Source organism: Antechinus flavipes, chromosome 3, assembly GCF_016432865.1.
Source record: "Antechinus flavipes isolate AdamAnt ecotype Samford, QLD, Australia chromosome 3, AdamAnt_v2, whole genome shotgun sequence".
NCBI lineage: Eukaryota > Metazoa > Chordata > Mammalia > Dasyuromorphia > Dasyuridae > Antechinus > Antechinus flavipes.
The window spans coordinates 554700641-554717801 of record NC_067400.1 but is presented as its reverse complement, the minus strand read 5'-3'; the positions used below and the strand labels follow the sequence as shown (position 1 = coordinate 554717801).

At 33.8% G+C, this 17161-nt stretch overlaps 1 protein-coding gene and 1 pseudogene across 1 annotated transcript; one reads left to right on the top strand and one right to left on the bottom strand.

Annotated features, from left to right (window-relative positions):
• Positions 1-785: 785 nt before the first annotated feature.
• LOC127558099 (olfactory receptor 51F1-like) lies at positions 786-1727 on the top strand. Its single transcript, XM_051991325.1, has one exon. It carries the CDS (start codon positions 786-788, stop codon positions 1725-1727), a length of 942 nt encoding a protein of 313 aa, XP_051847285.1.
• Positions 1728-11316: 9589 nt separating this feature from the next.
• Positions 11317-12294, bottom strand: LOC127557418 (olfactory receptor 51F1-like; annotated as a pseudogene).
• Between the last annotated feature and the right edge of the window lie 4867 nt (positions 12295-17161).

The following is a 17161-nucleotide window of genomic DNA, read 5'->3' as shown; positions in this document are numbered from 1 at the left end:
AGGGTCTCCATAAGTTCTCTTTTTGCTCTAGAATTCAGTATCTTTTCTAAGTTTGAGCAATGAGCAGTTACTCACAACTACTGCCACTGGCACAGTCAGGTGCTGCTGTCACTAGTGCCAGATTGTGCTCTCTTGACCAGCCCCACATCAGTGTCTACAAATCTCTTTTTCTTTTCCCCTAACTTGTCCTGTGCTGGAAAAAAAAAGACTTATTGTGAATTAATTGTCTTTTCTGCTCAGAATTTGATTTGATATATTTTCTGGATGTATTTTGGGGGATGATTGGAAATTTTGACCTTTTCCTCTATCATCACTCTACACACCCCCAGATCTTTTTATTTGTCTTTTCACTATAGGATCTCCCATGTTTGTTATGAAAATAAAATAGTATAGTATCTGTAGAGCTCTATGTAAATGATACTGCCATTCAATTGATATGATGATTACTATGATTTTTTTTCTTTCTTCATAGAGATACTAAAATGAACATGAAGAGCACAGTGTAGATCATTGCTTCTGCTGGAAACACCACTTCAAGCAGTCATGCTACTGGTGCCAAATTTTTGCTTTAAATTATTATGTGCTTATTCAATTAATGAGCTATTTGCTATTTCAGCAGGCACTTAAATGAACAATTGCTAAACATTGAAGAAATGCACTATTTTTAGAAATAAGGGTTATATATTCATTAGAATCTATTCTATTACTTTTGTATACAAAGGCAAAATTTTGCTTTTATTCCTGCAGAATCTGAGATATATAAATTTAAGTGATACTTCATAAAAATGATAGAAATTTCCAGTAATTTGACATTTCCATTTTCCACCTTCCATCTGACAGGCATCCCAGGACTGGAAGAGGTCCATGCCTGGATCTCCATCCCTTTCTTCTGCCTCTATACCATTGCCCTTTTGGGAAATGGCATGATTCTGTTTGTCATTATAAGAGAGCAGAGCCTCCATGAGCCCATGTATTATTTCCTTTCCATGCTGTCAGCTACTGACTTAGGCTTGACTATTTCTACAATGTCAACAACACTGAGCATCCTTTGGTTTGATGCTAGAGAGATCAGCTTAGATGGTTGCATTGTCCAGATGTTCTTCCTTCATGGTTTTACTTTCATGGAATCTGGAGTCCTGGTGGCAATGGCTTTTGATCGCTTTGTGGCCATCTGTGACCCTTTGAGGTATACCACCATCCTCACCAATGCTAGGATTGCACAATTAGCTGTAGCAATGATCATTCGTATGACAGTTTTAATGCTACCCTTACTCTTGTTATTTAAGAAGCTATCCTTCTGTGGTCCTAATGGTCTTTCTCATTCCTACTGTTACCACCCTGATGTGATTAAGTTGTCATGCTCAGACACCAAAGTCAATAGTATGTGTGGATTAGCTGCTCTCATCTTGAGCACAGGGATTGACACACCATGCATTGTGCTCTCTTACATCCTGATCATTCGCTCTGTCCTCAGTATAGCATCCCCCAAAGAGCAGCATAAGGCTTTCAGCACCTGTGCATCTCACATTGGAGCTGTTGCCATCTTTTATATCCCTATGATTAGTCTATCTCTGGTGCACCGCTATGGTCAATTAGCTCCTAAGATTGTACATACAATGATGGCCAATATCTACCTAATGCTTCCACCTGTGCTTAACCCCATTATATATAGTGTGAAAACAGCTCAGCTCCGCAAGGTAGTGGGCAAATTACTCCTTGCAAAATAGACTATAATATGAATTTTGAATACTGATTGATTAAAATGGCAGGCATAATGTTACTTTTTGGTGAGATTCGATTGAAATATGAATGGATCTAAGGATAATTATTTTTAAAGTAGGTCACCAGATAGTCTTAAAATTCACGATCCTTTAAAATGTTTTGGTAGTGGGAGCAAATGGATTTGTGCTTCTTCTAAAAACTATTCCCTTAAATAAAAAGAAAAATTGTCCTTGGTGTAATAAATGTTTTTTTTTAAATAAATACTTTTAAATTTTTACTTTAGTTTGATTTAAAGTTATGATGGTTAGCCTGTCAGCAATATATTTCTTTCTTATTTAAGAGACATTTATATAATTAGAAGAGAACTTGTTTCCTAACGTGATGAGGTTTAAAAAAATGGAAAGAGCTAATGGTATTTAGCCCATTCTTTTAAAAAACTATAATAACTTTTTTTACATATATTTCAAAATTTACTAAGATAAGAGAATTAGTTTTTACATTTTTGGTTTAAGTATCATAAGATTTCAAGTTATGGCTAAGTGAAATCATTATTAAATATTTGTTTTCAAGGACATTGATCTTAACATTCAAAGATATGTTATAAAGGGGAATAGAATCATGAGACTACTCTGCCTGAGGTTAGCTCTTTGTTGACATTTAGTTTGTCATGTAGTATTTATGTATATGTTACTTTGCATCAACAGGTATGTGATGTATATGTTACTTTGCATCACATACCTGTTTTGATTATTTACATTTATTATTCCTACATATTAAGACAGATAATTTCATTTTTCTATTCTTTCTCCTCTTAGATGAGTTATGTGCTAAAGGTCACATCCAGACTCCCTCAGAGTATATTCCCCAGCATCTCAGAATCTCCCAAATGGTAAGGACTCTGGCTAGAAAGGGACTTCATAAGTCTTAAATTTCACTGACTCATTATTCATACTACCCTGGAGGCCAAGTCCTCTTCTTAAACTTTTAGAATCAAAATGATAGTGATTTTGGTTTCAATTTTTAGGGCTTTCATCCATCATTGACTTCCAAACTCATCTGATTACTCAACCCCAACATGAGACATAATCCTAGTTCTTTCTTTTTTTTGAGGTCTATTTAGTTTCTTTGCTTCAGAAATCTGTCACTACCAAACCCTAATACTCTGACTTCCCCTTTGATATTGTCCTTTGTTTATTTTCAGCTCTCATTTCCTTCTTTCTCATTTAACCCTTTTCTATGACCTTAAGGCTAGGTTGATGATTTGTTGTTCTTGCTGTTGTTCAGTTGCTTCAGGTTTGTCTGACTCTGAGATCTCATCAGGGGTTTTCTTGGTAAAGATACTGAAGTGGTTTGTTATTTTTTCCCCTTTGACTTATTTTACAAATGAGGAAACTGAGGCAAATGACATTAAGTTACTTGACCAGGGTCACACAGCTAGCAAGTATCTGAGGCTGGGATTGAAGGTCTTTGAATGTCTTCTTGACTCTAAGCCCAGTGCTCTATTCACTTGAAACAACTAGCTGTCTTCCAGATTTGGTACTAAAATGTGTTTTTAAAGACTTATTTATAGAATAAGAGATAATATAGGACCCTTGTAAAAATCTATAAATTAATGTGTAAAAGGGACAGCTAGGTGGCATAGTGGATAGAGCACCGGCCCTGGAGTCAGGAGGACCTGAGTTCAAATGTGTCCTCAGACACATAACACTTCCTAGCTGTGTGACCCTGGGCAAGTCACTTAGCCCCAATTGTCTCAGCAAAAAAAAAAAAAAAAAAAAAAAAAAAAAAAAGTTAATATGTAAATGATATCTACCCATTTCTAGTTTAAATAACACCTTTATTAATTACTCAATTTTATTACATAAACAAATATTATTGATGGTTCTTTCATTTTAATCCTGCTTTATAATGCCCCAACTGAACCCATGACTACCTCAAAGAAATATAGCTATATGACACAAATAAAAAATTTAACCATCAGAAAGCAAATATACCTTACATTTCACCTATAATTCACCACATATTTGAGGAAGTGAGGGAGGCATGTTTCACACAATAGAACATTGAAGTCATGATTACTTATAACATTGATCAAAGTTATAATATCTCTCACTGTTACTTTTTCTCATTATTGTCATTTTCATATAAAATTTTCTCCTGGTTCTGTTCACTTTATTTTATATCAATCCATAGAAAGCTACCCATATTTTTTCAAGTTCCTGGGGCAGGAAATCATACAATATCATTATCCCAGATGAGATAAAATTGTGAATGGGAAGACTGAAGAGGAAATGAAATGTTTCTAATTACCTTAAAATTCACAATAATTTTATATAACACAATATCCATAGCACTTTTCAGAGTACAATAAGCCAACAACTCACTTATTTTATGGTGACTAGATTGATTACATGTTTTGAATAATCTTTTTGCTTAGCTAGTAAAGATGCCATCAACTATAGAGGTGTTCTTGAATATATGAAATCCTAGGCTCCACAAATAAACATTTTTTTAAAAGCCCAATGTGAAGGCAGAGGATTGGATTATATAACACCTAAATGGTGACATCCATCTTAAACTCAGAAATCATTTACATCTTGAAGAAAATTCTATTTATTAGTGATTAGAGTGAACATGCAACATGTTTAACTTTGTTAGTAAATAAGAGAAGCAAACGTTTTTCTAATTATAATATATTCTCTTCCTATTTTCACTACATTTGGGGGTGAATGTAAAGAAAAACAAATGTCTGCATAAAGTGAGGTTGTGGAATTTAGAAACATCGGAAAAAAAATCATTGGGGCAACTATATATCCATTTGGTAATTTATGAGATGGATATAGAAGCTTCAAGAACCATGACATGTAAGAAGACAGTACCTATAATATCAATATTTGGAGATCTGTGTTTAAGATTGGATGTTTTCTTTGCATGAGTTTATACATTAAAAGAATAAGCAATTTACTTAGGAGATGTAGTTGAGTGTTTGGGATTTGTCTTGAAAAGAATGTGAACATCCTAAGTATAAATGTGTATCTATAGAGTATATTGAGTTGATGGGGGTGAGAGGGAATGAGAGAAGAATGTCATTTTCTTGCTAGTCCTAATCTGCCTACTCCCTCCCGACATCCATGGAATATTATAGTATGAAGTGATTTATTAGAGAAGAGTGTTTTATCCGGGTTAATTTAATTCTTTGTCTTGTAATAATAGCTTTTTAAACTCTTTAATTGATTTTCTTTTGAGTGAAGATTACCATGGGGGGGGGGAGGTAAGTATACTTGTGGAACTAAGTGATATTATAAAATACCAGCCACACTACTGAGACAACTCTCTCAAATCCCAATGCTCTCTTTCATTTTAGATAGGTTGCTGGAAGAGATGAAATTAAAGGACCAACTCTGGAAGTTCTTAGAGACTGATTAATTATGGCTGGGGACCCAGATTGCAGGGAGAAAGAAAAAGAGAACAGAAGTTGAGGGGGATATGTAGTTTTTTAACAAAAAATAGCTATAATCTCTAAAGCCCTTTAAGCCTTTATATTTGTTAACAGATTTGTTTCTCATAATATCTTTATGAATTAGGTGCTATTTTTATACTTATTGTATAGATGAGAAAACTAAAGCATATAGCAAGCAGGTTAGTGTCTGAGACAGGATTTGAACTCAGGTCTTTTAAAGTACAAATCCTGCGTACTAGTCACTTTTCCACTTAAATTCCTGTTTTATTATTATTGTTGTTGTTGTGATTGTTATTGTTATACCTCTTTGTGTAAGGTCAGAGTTCTCAACATTTTTGTGTTTATATTTTTGGATCCCCTGGGTGGCCTGGTTAAGTTTAAGACTCTCAGAATAATATTTTCAAATGCATTAAATATACAGAATTATAAAGGAGGCTAATTATATTCAAATGCAGCTATCAATATATTTCACAATCCTAGTTTAAGATCTACAGACATAAAGAAATCTGCCTTACTTACTACTCTGGCAGGTTCATTGTCTTCATACCTGTGGGGCCTCTCTCCACAGATTGTGATTACAACCCCACTATGCCTTCTTAGCCTTAATGATTCTTAAAATTAGTTTTTCAAATTATCCCAGAGTGATTCTTCTTCCAAAATTCTGATGACATTCACTTAATTTTTTTTAATACCTCAAGGAAACCACAATAGCTTATCATTCTTTCTAATTCTTTCCTGATCACTTAGGTTTCTGTTATGCATTTATATACTAAGTTTTCTTTGGCCAAAAGATCATCATCATCATAATAGTTATATTTGTATAACACTTTAAGATTTATAATTTGCAATTCACTTTACAGATATGTTATTTTATCATCACAACAATCATGGGAGGTGTGTTATTATTTTTCTCATTTTACATGAGTTAAGCAGTTTAAGTAATTTATTTTTGGTCAAAAAGCTAGTATTTAAGGCTACATTTGAACTCAGATCTTTCTACCAACAGATCTAGCATTCTATCCACTTTATTAACAAGTTCAGAGAGTAACGAAACCTTAAAGGTAACTTAGTCCATCATCCTACTTTAACATATATAGGAACTGAGACTCTGAAAAGTTAAACAAATTGTTTAAGGATATATAGATATTAAGTGGTAGAGATACTCTTGTGATATGCAGGATTAATTGGCAATTGGTGGGGTCAAACTGTAAATTGAGAGAGAAAGCTACTGGATATGTACATTAAAAGTCATATGATTAGTTACAATAATTGAACCAATGGAAGATGATATCATTATGGGAGAAAAATAGAGTACTATTCAGAATGATTATTATAGTGCATAGGAAGAACACTAGATATGACAATGGTTGAAAACCCCATCAGAATGTATGTATCAGAATGTGAGAATACATAATATATTAATGACATTAAGTTAATCATTAGGCTTGAGGTAATTTTCCCTCACCTGTACTCAGTTTTCACAGCTGTAAAATAAGGGAATTTGAATTAATGACTTCTAATTTCTCTTCTAGCTGTAGATTTATGGTTCTAGGTTCCTATGATTTCTCTTTCTCCATTATTACACTAAATAAAAATAAGGTGGGTGAAAGAGGCCTGACAACCCCCCACCAGCCTTGGACATCTCACAGGGCATGGCTTAGGTAATCTGAGAGTAGCCTTGTAAGGGTGAACAAGATGGCGCTGGGAGGAAAGGGGTCCCACCCAAAAGAGCAATATGGCAATTCCCAGGAGAGGCACATTGGACTTTAGAGGGGAGTACCTTGAATATCCTTAGTAGGAAAGGAATGCACACATCATATCTACGTGTAGCTTCTTGTAGAGAATCATGTATCTACTATAGGCTAAAATGTGATTATGTATGAAGTAGTAACTAGAAACAAGCACCAAGATGATAAAAGGACCGCAGTCTTTGTGATAAACAGAGTCTCACACCACCCTGGCTCTCGTCCCTCATTACTTACAGTCTTTGCCATTCAGGTGAACAGGCAGTGCTGGTCACTTAAGGCCTGTTCCATTTGGGAGTTGGGGCCGTGGCCCCTAACAGGTGGGATATATATGAGTTACAAAGATTGAAAAGTAATAGAAAAGAGGTAAGAGGGAAAGCCAGAGAATATAGCATCACAAAAAAACACAGATGAGAGAATGCCCAGAAAGGCAGAAATGTGAATAATGCCAAACTATAGGGAAATAGAGGGATGGATTTTAAGAAAATGCAATTGAGCATAATAACAATTATATGTTACTCTGGAAACATTAACATTCTTTGTGTATAGTGTAACTTTTTCTTAAAATCATATCTGCTCTATTGAATTTTAAAATAAAGATATTCTGATCACAATTGTGCATTAACTAATTTAATTTTTTTCTAAAGTTTTACTTTCATTTGTTACAAATATAGTCTCACATGGCTGGTCTTTAAGGAACTGAATATTATTTAGATTTGCCAGTTTATTAGAAAAAGCAATTTCAGAAGAAAAGAGAACTTTTTGTTTAAAGGAAAATGGTATAAAATCTTCTCTAGGTTATTCCATTAAATCACACCTATTCTTTGAGTCCTCAAAAACTTAACTGCCACTTAGAGTTTTAAGCATATTTTTCTTCATGGTTATTTATCTAATATTTTAGTTCTTAGGCAAATAATTGAAAGTTGAGGGGATTTCCATCAATTAGGTAATAGCTAAAGAAATTGTCACATATAATTTTGATTAAATACTATTGTGTTGTAACAAATGATAAAATGAATGGTTTCAGACCAAACTTGGTAAGACTTATATGAACTGATGTAGAGCGAAGTGAGCAGAACCAGGAATATAATGTACACAGTAATAATAATATTGTAAAAGAAACAAATTGTGAAAGTCTTAGCAATTCTGATCAATACAATGATAACAGAAGTTTCTGAGGACCCATTATGAAAAATGTCATCCATCTCCAGATAGAGAAGTGATAGACTTGAGTAAAGATAATTTTTACTCATCCAACATGAAATGCTTTTTTGAAATTGTTTGCACAAAACCATATACATACAAACTTACATATACACATATATGTTGTAAAATAATGGGCATTATAATTCTTGTCTCTTCAGTAGATGGGGAGAAGTTGAGAGAAGGAGAGGGTTTCGAATAGAAAATAGTAATATTTTTATAATGTAATTGAGAAATGTTTTATAAAATAACCTTTAAAATGTAATTCAAAAAGAATAAAGGTAATATTGTTATGAAGTAATGCAGAGTGAGATAAGCTATATCAGGAAAATAATTTATATAACAACAACAATAATAAAGAAAATCAACTTTGAAAGATTATATAACTCTAAAGGCATAACTACCAACTATGATTCCACAGAACTGATGATAAAGAATCCTATGACTCTTTCAGCAGGTGTGATTGATTAAACATACAGAACGAGACATATATTTTTAGACTTGGTCACTGCAGGAATTAGCTTTGTCTAGCCATACTTTTTGCCCAAATTTCGAATGTAATGTAGTGTGTATTTGTAATATAGAAAAAATTATATTTCAACATCATTCAGCTTGACTGCTTTAATCATTTTTCACCATCACATTAAATGCATGTTTTTGTGAGGGTCATAGAACATAAGGCTTTATTTAGATCTGATTCAAATTCCTGAAAAGGATCTGGGCATAATGATTCTTGGTAAATCTGAATACCCTATTTAAGGATCTGGAACTTCAGTCTCTACAAATTTTAAAAAGACAATGTTCAATCTTCCCCTACCCCTCTACATTATAACAACATTGGAACTCTACATTGTGATAACACACTATTTATTTGACATTATTCTATTGTCCCTATTTTTCTTAAAAGCATCATGTCCATTTCAGTTCTTTACTCTTTCCTTCTCTATCTAGCATTCTTTCTTTAAATGTGTTCTTCAGCTCTCACAAAACTAGCTATAGTTGCCTACATTATAGTACTTTATAGATCTCATTCAAAGTCTTTCTTAAGTTATACTTTATTTAGTTTCCCAGTATTCTTACATCATACTTCTTGTTATGTACTCATAGATCCAATATCTCTATGTTGTGGAATGACATACATGACCTTCTATCTCTCACCTTTAGTCATTTTCTCGACTGTCCCTTATCATTGGCAAGCTTTCTCTTCTCATTTCTGCTTATTGGTTTTTCTTTTCCTTTTTTGTTGTTTATGTCGTTTAGTAGTATAGTCAGTACTCATGGACCATAGCACCCTAAATCTTTCTATTCTCCCATATTTCCTGAAGTCTATCCAAGTTCGTGCCTTTCCTACAGAACTAAAAATTTGTTCTGACATAATACAAATATGGATTGCTCTCATTTATCCACATAATCCTGTTCCCTTCATTGACTGCTGAAGTAAGTCCTACAAGTATGCTTCATAAAATGACTAATTACTTGTGATCTTTTATCTAGTTCATCATGAAACTATACATCTTCATCTTTACTGTTAGTGCTGAATGAAGTACTGAGTTTAGGCAGAAAGGAATCAGAAAATATTGAAAAGGAAATCTTCATCTCATCTTTATCACCATCTATGAAAATAGACCAATTGAATTCAACTTCTGGTAAAAGAAAACAGTTTCATTTTAATTTAATCCAACACAAATGATACATCCTGATGACAAATGTAGAAAAATAGGATCAGCCTCAGTGGATTTTCTTAAGATTTCCTTGAGTGTTTCCCATGTAGAAAGAAGACAATATAGTATAGTAGAGACACTATTTCTATACACTGAATACATGGAAACTTACTACCTCTGTTATGTTGATACAAGTTTTCTCATCTTTGAAATCAAAAGGTTAGAAAAGGATGGTCCCTGAAATCTCTTTCATCTCTTTAACTTTGATCTCTTAGGAGAAGCCTTCACATCTCAGTTCAAATCTGGCTTGTGCTTTTTAGTACGAATGGAATAATTTGAATTAACTTCTCTTTTCAGCTCAGTGACCCAAATATTATTATAATGATATTGTAAAGATGATGATGATAATGGTGGTAATGACAATGGTCATAATAATAGTTCACATAAAAGTTTCAGGATAAAATACATACATTACCTGATTTGAACATTATGATAGCATTACAAGGTAGGTAGTATTATTTTCATTTTACAAATAAGGAAACTGAGATGTGAAAAGGTCTAATCATGCTCAGACTCACACAACTAGTAACTGTAAGAAGTGGGATCCAAATTTGGCCTTTTCTGACAAAAAGAGAAATATTTCAACTACTGTATTATGCTTCTTTTCTCCTGAGTCTCTGGGATACCATATAAAATACAATTTGCATATACATTGTGCATATATTATCCTTATTTCCAGAATAGCAATATTTGTTTTGAGTAACTTTGGAGGGGTTTTCTTGCTCATTCAGCTTCAGATGCATTGATATGTCATCACATACAATTGTCTCAAATCACTCAAGTCAGCCTTTTTTGGCCCACTTGATCCATAGACACTGACATTCTACTCATAGTCATCTCTAAAAACTACTATAAATTTAACATTAAGAAAGGGCCTTCTGTCCCTCTTTTTTTTTTTAATTATTGCTTTTTATTTATAAGATATATACATGGGTTGTTTTCCAGCATTGACATTAAAAGCCTTTTGTTCCAACTTTTCCCCTCCTTCCTTCCAAACCTCCCCCCACCCCCAAATCTGTCCCTCTTTTTTAAAATAGCTAGGAACTTTATATGGTACTACCAAATTATTGTTTGGAATCTATAAGCCTTTAAGTACTGCAATTATAGGACAAATATGTTGATGTACATAAAATGTTAAGAACAGATCCTTTGGAGTTCTCAACAAATTAATTGTATATTCCCCTACCATTTGTGTTATGTCTATGTTATGTTTTGTTTTTTTCCTCCATATAAATACAGGATTGATGTATCTTTATCTGGCTCCACCCTAAAGAGGCCTCTGATAATTCTTCAGCCTTTGCTGTCCTAGACTGCAATTCCCTGATGCTAATAAGAGGAGCCATATGCACAAATATACATTCATTAAAATTCACAGTCCCAACCCAATTGCAGTTCATTCCTTACTCTATGTATAAACACATACACTTTTATCTACTACAACATGTCATTTTTATCTCATCTAATCTCAACTTGACATAAGAAACTTCTTTGCAAAGAGCAATTTGAGTAAGGCCCCACGAAGCTGTGCAGTTTTCAGACTGTAGATGACTGGGTTGAGCACAGGTGGAAGGATTAAGCCCATAGTGGACATCATTGTTTGTACAATTTTAGGAGCTGACTGGCCAAAGCGATGCAACAGGGATAAGGAAATCAGGGGGATATAGAATACAGCAACAGCTCCAATATGGGACATACAAGTGCTAAAGGCCTTGTGCTGCTCTGTGGGTGACGCAATACTGAGGACAGAACGGATGATCATGATGTAGGAGATGATAATACATGGTGTATCTATCCCTGAAGTCAAGATGAGACCAGTTAGACCCCAAAAGCTGTTAGGTCTGGTATCTGAACATGACAATTTGAGCACATCAGAGTGGTAACAGTAGGAATGGGAAAGCACATTCATTTTACAGAATGACAGGCGTTTCAGCAACAAAAGCGTGGGCACCAATAGCACTATCATTCTCAGGAGTATCACCAGAACAATCTGAAGGATTCTGGCATTAGTGAGAATGGTATTGTATCTGAGAGGGTCACAGATAGCCACAAAACGATCAAAAGCCATAGCCACCAGGACACCAGTTTCTATGGCTGTGAATCCATGTAGAAAAAACATTTGGACAATACAACCATCTAAGCTGATTTCTCTCAAGTCAAACCAAAAGACAACCAATGTTGTTGACATTGTGGAAACAATCAAGCCCAGGTCAGTAGCAGATAGCATAGAAAGGAAATAGTACATGGGCTCATGTAGACTCTGCTCTGTGATGATGACAAATAGGATCATGCTGTTTCCTGAAAGAGCAATAGCATAGAGACAGCAGAAAGGGATGGAGATCCAGACATGAGCTGTTTCAAGTCCCGGGATGCCAGTGAGGTGGAAGGTTGTAAATGGAGATGTCATGTTGTTTAAAGTCTCCATTGTAGGTTAGGAAGACAGCATTTGTTTTCATAGAGTTCAAATTCTACAAAAACACAAGAGAAATTCCTTCACAATGTTTAAAAATAATATCTTGAATTTTCCCTTCAAAATATTCACCCTTTGGTGAATCAACCCATTGCTTTATTTCTTTCAAAAAATAAACATAAAGCTGAAGGTATCCTTCAATTCTTAGCAGGCTGGATCAATGAATTTTTGATAAAAGGTTGAGTGATTGATTAAATTCATAATCTTTTATATAAAGATAAAATTCTGTATTGTCTGTTACTGTTGTGTTCTGTGAGTATTGAATACAGTAAAAATGAAGGAATTCATTGCACTATTCACAAACTCTTCTCTCCACTCTTCATAAAAGAGTACATATTTGTATTTACATCATGTGGACATTCAGAAAATGAGATGTTTTACTAGATTTATTGTGCCTAAATCAAACACATTTGAATTTTACATAAAAAGCACACTTTTTTCTTACCTTAAAACTTGGGTTAGAATAAAACCTCAAGTTTGAGTGTTTACAGGATAGTTTTATTACTATATCAAATAGGAAGCAGGCCAAAAATGCATATGCTTATAATTACTTATGGAACTTAAAGTAATTCATTCAGTGGCTTAGGATATATGAAATATATATATACAGCATCAAAATTTCAATGGGAGTATCAATTTAAAGGAGAGATCTGAGAGGGAACTCTTCTGTATTAAAAATGGTGTGGTTGAGAAGAAGTATTTGATACCAAAAGTAGGAAAGGAAGGACATTGAGATATATTGAAGAAAATCCCTGAGTCACTTATCAATTCCACATTCTGGTAGGGGATACTTTCCCTATCAGGTCAAAATCTGAATGAGGTTTTAATCATGGACTTCTTGGACCTCCTGGGACCCACAATATTCTTAAGTGCTGCAAAACTCAATTAAAATTTGACTGGGAAACATTTAACAAAAAAATAAGCTACGATTAACTATAGATAATGTTAATGTGGTTTTCTATGTTAATGTGCAGCCTATAGGGATATTTATATATAATCTAGTGTCCTATTTTTTTATTATGATTCAACACCCTTGTTCTACAATACCCTTGAAAATATATCATCTATTTCCTAATTTAAGGTTTTAAACTGGGAATAGTCTGAGGAAAGTTATGAAGGTAGGAAGATTTAGAGTGAGGTAAATGACTGATAGTGACATAATTTGGTTGAAGTTTAGTATGATTTGGAGTAGTATAAAGAAAGGTAGATACTCTTGGGTATTTCCAAATAGTAGAGATCCTCCAGTACTAAGCACAGGAATTTAATATTCACTCAATAAACAAAAGAAAAACATAGAATATCATTTTTAATAGAATACCTTCAATAGATCTTTACATAACCACGATGGGATTGTAAGATAGAACATTGTAAGATGTTTAAGAAGAGATAGAATAGAGAAAACTAGCATTAGAGCAACAGATATAAGACTAAATTGGGTAGTAAGATTTGAAAATATTGGTTCAATATAAGAGGTATATAGCATGTAAGGTGAAATAACTGGACTTTGTCAATGACAATAAAAGAATTGAAAGAAAGAGCTAAATAAACAAGGTTTTGGTCACAAGAAACTTGATGTGTAATGATACTGGCATAAATGGGGAAGGCAGATGAAAGAAACACTTTTTGGGAGATGTGGACAGTCAAGGATAATAAAATCAGCTACAAATAATAAGTATGAAATGCTAGTGGGGTATCCAGGCTTAAATGTCTGAAAATCAGGTGCAAACAATCTATCTCTCAGAAGGGAATTCAAAGTTTCAGAGATATATTCAATATGTTCATACAGATAGCAATTAAAGATAGGAGAGAAAATGAATTTGTCTAAAAATAAAATACAAAACTAAAAAGCAAGAGGCATATGATGAAGTCATTGAAATCTCCCCTCTCTACTTTAAAATGTTCAGAAGAGTAAGAGAAGACTCATTTTAAAGGAGACCTATTAAATGATGACATCTTTGGAAGAGAGGATTTCATTCTTATGCAGTTGGCTTCTAAATATACATGTGTCACCTTGATATCCCTCCTGAATTCTAGTTCTGTATCACCAATCAGTTACTGGATGTGGAGGACCATCTCTGAGAATCCTTGAGCTCAGCTTGGATACAAGGAAGTTGCAAGATCTCTTCCCATAGACATGAGTCCTTGGACACTGCCAGATATGTAGCACATAATAATTACCAAGGTTCAGAAGAACAGGTGTATAGATAGTAACTGTCAATATTGAGAAAGTACAGGACTCAGTCAAAATAATGATATGAAATGTTAACAAGATAATATGCTGTTCTTTTGTTACAGTTTTTCCCATGAGAAAGATCAAGTTTTCTCTGTGACATAAGGATGCTACTTGCTTGAATAAACTAGTCAAGTCTAATAGTGCATTTTTATCTGCCTTGCTGAAACTTCTTTATTCTACTTTTTTTTTCACATACCAATTGCTGGCAATTGAATAATTATATTTGACTCTTCTTTTTTCCTGAGACTATATGGGTTAAGTGACTTGTCCAGGGTAACACAGCTAGGAAACATGAAGTGTCTGAGATCAAATTTGAACTCAGGTCTTTCTGACTTCAGGGCTAGTGCTCTATCCACTGCGCCACCTAGCTGCTCCATTGGGTACTCTTAATAGTATCTGAAGATCATTTACTTCATTGCTCTCCACTTCTTTTCCCAAGACATCATTTCTCCCAAATTTTTCATAATTATTTTGTCCTTCCAGCCATTGACGTTCATAAAGTTGGTTTCATCCTTAAGCTTTTTCTCTCCTTGACATTTCATATCCATTCATTTTCCCAAATCCTGAAAATCTTTTCACACACCCTTTAATATCTGTTTCTTTTTCTCCATTAATGATTATATTATTTCACTCATCTCCTATAACCTCAACTATTTTAAAAATGTAAGTAATATCCCTACCTTCAGTCCTTTTGCTTTGCAAATGACTTCAAAAACTTCCAGAAGTTTCCTTCCGATTGCTCCTAGGAAAAAATATCAACTACTAAATTTGTATGAAAATACCTTCATGATAGATCTTCTGATCTTATTCCACTTCTTCATGTATTCTATATTCAAACTTGATTTGGCTAATTACTATTTGTTAAACTCAAGAGGCCCTCATCACCTTCCATACATTTGTAGAAACTGTCTGTTATGGTTGGAATGTACTATAATATTACCTCTATAACTCTTTATCTCCTTTTAAGATACCACCTTATCCACAAAACATTCCCTGATATCCCCTTTGTAGGTGGACTCTGTGACCTGTATAAAATTATTTGGTTTCTCATTAATACCACCTAAGGAGATCATAAATTCTTTAAACTGAGCACTCCTTCATTCCACTCCTTTTATCCACAGTTGATTTATATGTATGTCTTTGCTTAATAAATATTTGTTGATTGAAATGTTTCACAGAAGCAAGATCCTCAAAATGCAAATGGATTTTATAATTGGGCATTAGTGATATCCTTTGAGAGAGAAATTTTGGATTAGTGGTACATGAAAAGCAAATTTCAATGGAATACAATGTACATGGATGGTGAAGAAATAGAAGTATTAGTGAGTCTGGTGAAGCTAAAGGGGAAAAGGCCTTTTTTTTTTTTTTTTTTTTTTTTTTTAAACAAAGAGAAGTTAGTAGTTCCTAGATGTTTTTGTTGATTCTCTGAATTATCACAGTAGCCTGAAACTGTTCTGTTCTCTTTTACATAAGCAGGTAGAGGAAAGGACATTACATTGGAAGAATAGAAAGAACAAAATAAAATGTAGCTGTTTCTAATCATCTCATTCCGTATTCTGAAAACTTGAATGAATCCCTACCATATACTGAATAGAATCCTACTTTCTTATATTGCATCAAAAACTTTCTAAATTCTTAACTCACCTTAAGAGTCCAATTCCTCAATACATATCATAGACACTGATCAAACAAGAATGATTTTTGTCCTCTAAATATGCAATATACTTTCCTGCTTTCATGCCTTTTCCTATACCATCCATGTCTCCCCTAATGACTTTATCTAATCTTCCCATCAGAATGCAATCTATTCTTTACAGTAGATGAAATATTACTCTTTCTAGGAAGGTCTGATGTGATTTCTTGCTCTTCTATAATGTCATAGTGTTTTATCATTTTTAAAAATACAGTTGTGGCAGCTAGGTATAGTGGACAGAATCTCATGTCTAGAATCAAGAATACTCATCTTCCTGAGTTCAAATCTGGCCTGAAACACTTACTTGCTGTGTGATTCTAGGCAAGTAATTTTTCCCTATTTGCCTCAGTTTCCTCAGTCGTAAAATGAGTTGGAGAAGGAAATGGCAAACTATTCAGGTACCTTTTGCCAAAAAGAACTCAAATGCAATCACAAAGAATCCAACACAACCAAAATGACTAAATAACACCAGTGAATTGTAAAATCCTTGGGCGTTGGGATTATGCTATATATCTTCCTTCCTTGTTAGATAGGCACAGAATTTATACTTAGCTTTGTTCTTGTAGCTGTTAATCAGTCTTTCAGTGATGTACAATTCATCATGATCTCATAAGCACTCTATTAGTTATTTATTTCTTTTTTTGTTAAAGATAACAGAATTGTTTGCCATTTCTTTCTCATTTCCCCCATTTTACAAAAAAAAAAAGCTGAGGCTAATAGGAGTTGAGAAAATTGTCCAGGATCACATAGCTATTAAATATTCTAGGCTAAATTTGAACTCAGATTTTTTTCAACGCTAGACCTAGCACTCTATGCATGGCACCCATCACACTTAGCTTACCCCTGCCAAATGTGTTGAATTAATAAAGACAGAGTGAAAATGAATAAGAAACAAATAAAAGATACAGATGGGTAAT

Excerpts from the sequence above, each read along its gene's own strand:
- LOC127558099 (XM_051991325.1), top strand. The coding sequence starts at position 786 with ATGATAGAAATTTCCAGTAATTTGACATTTCCATTTTCCACCTTCCAT.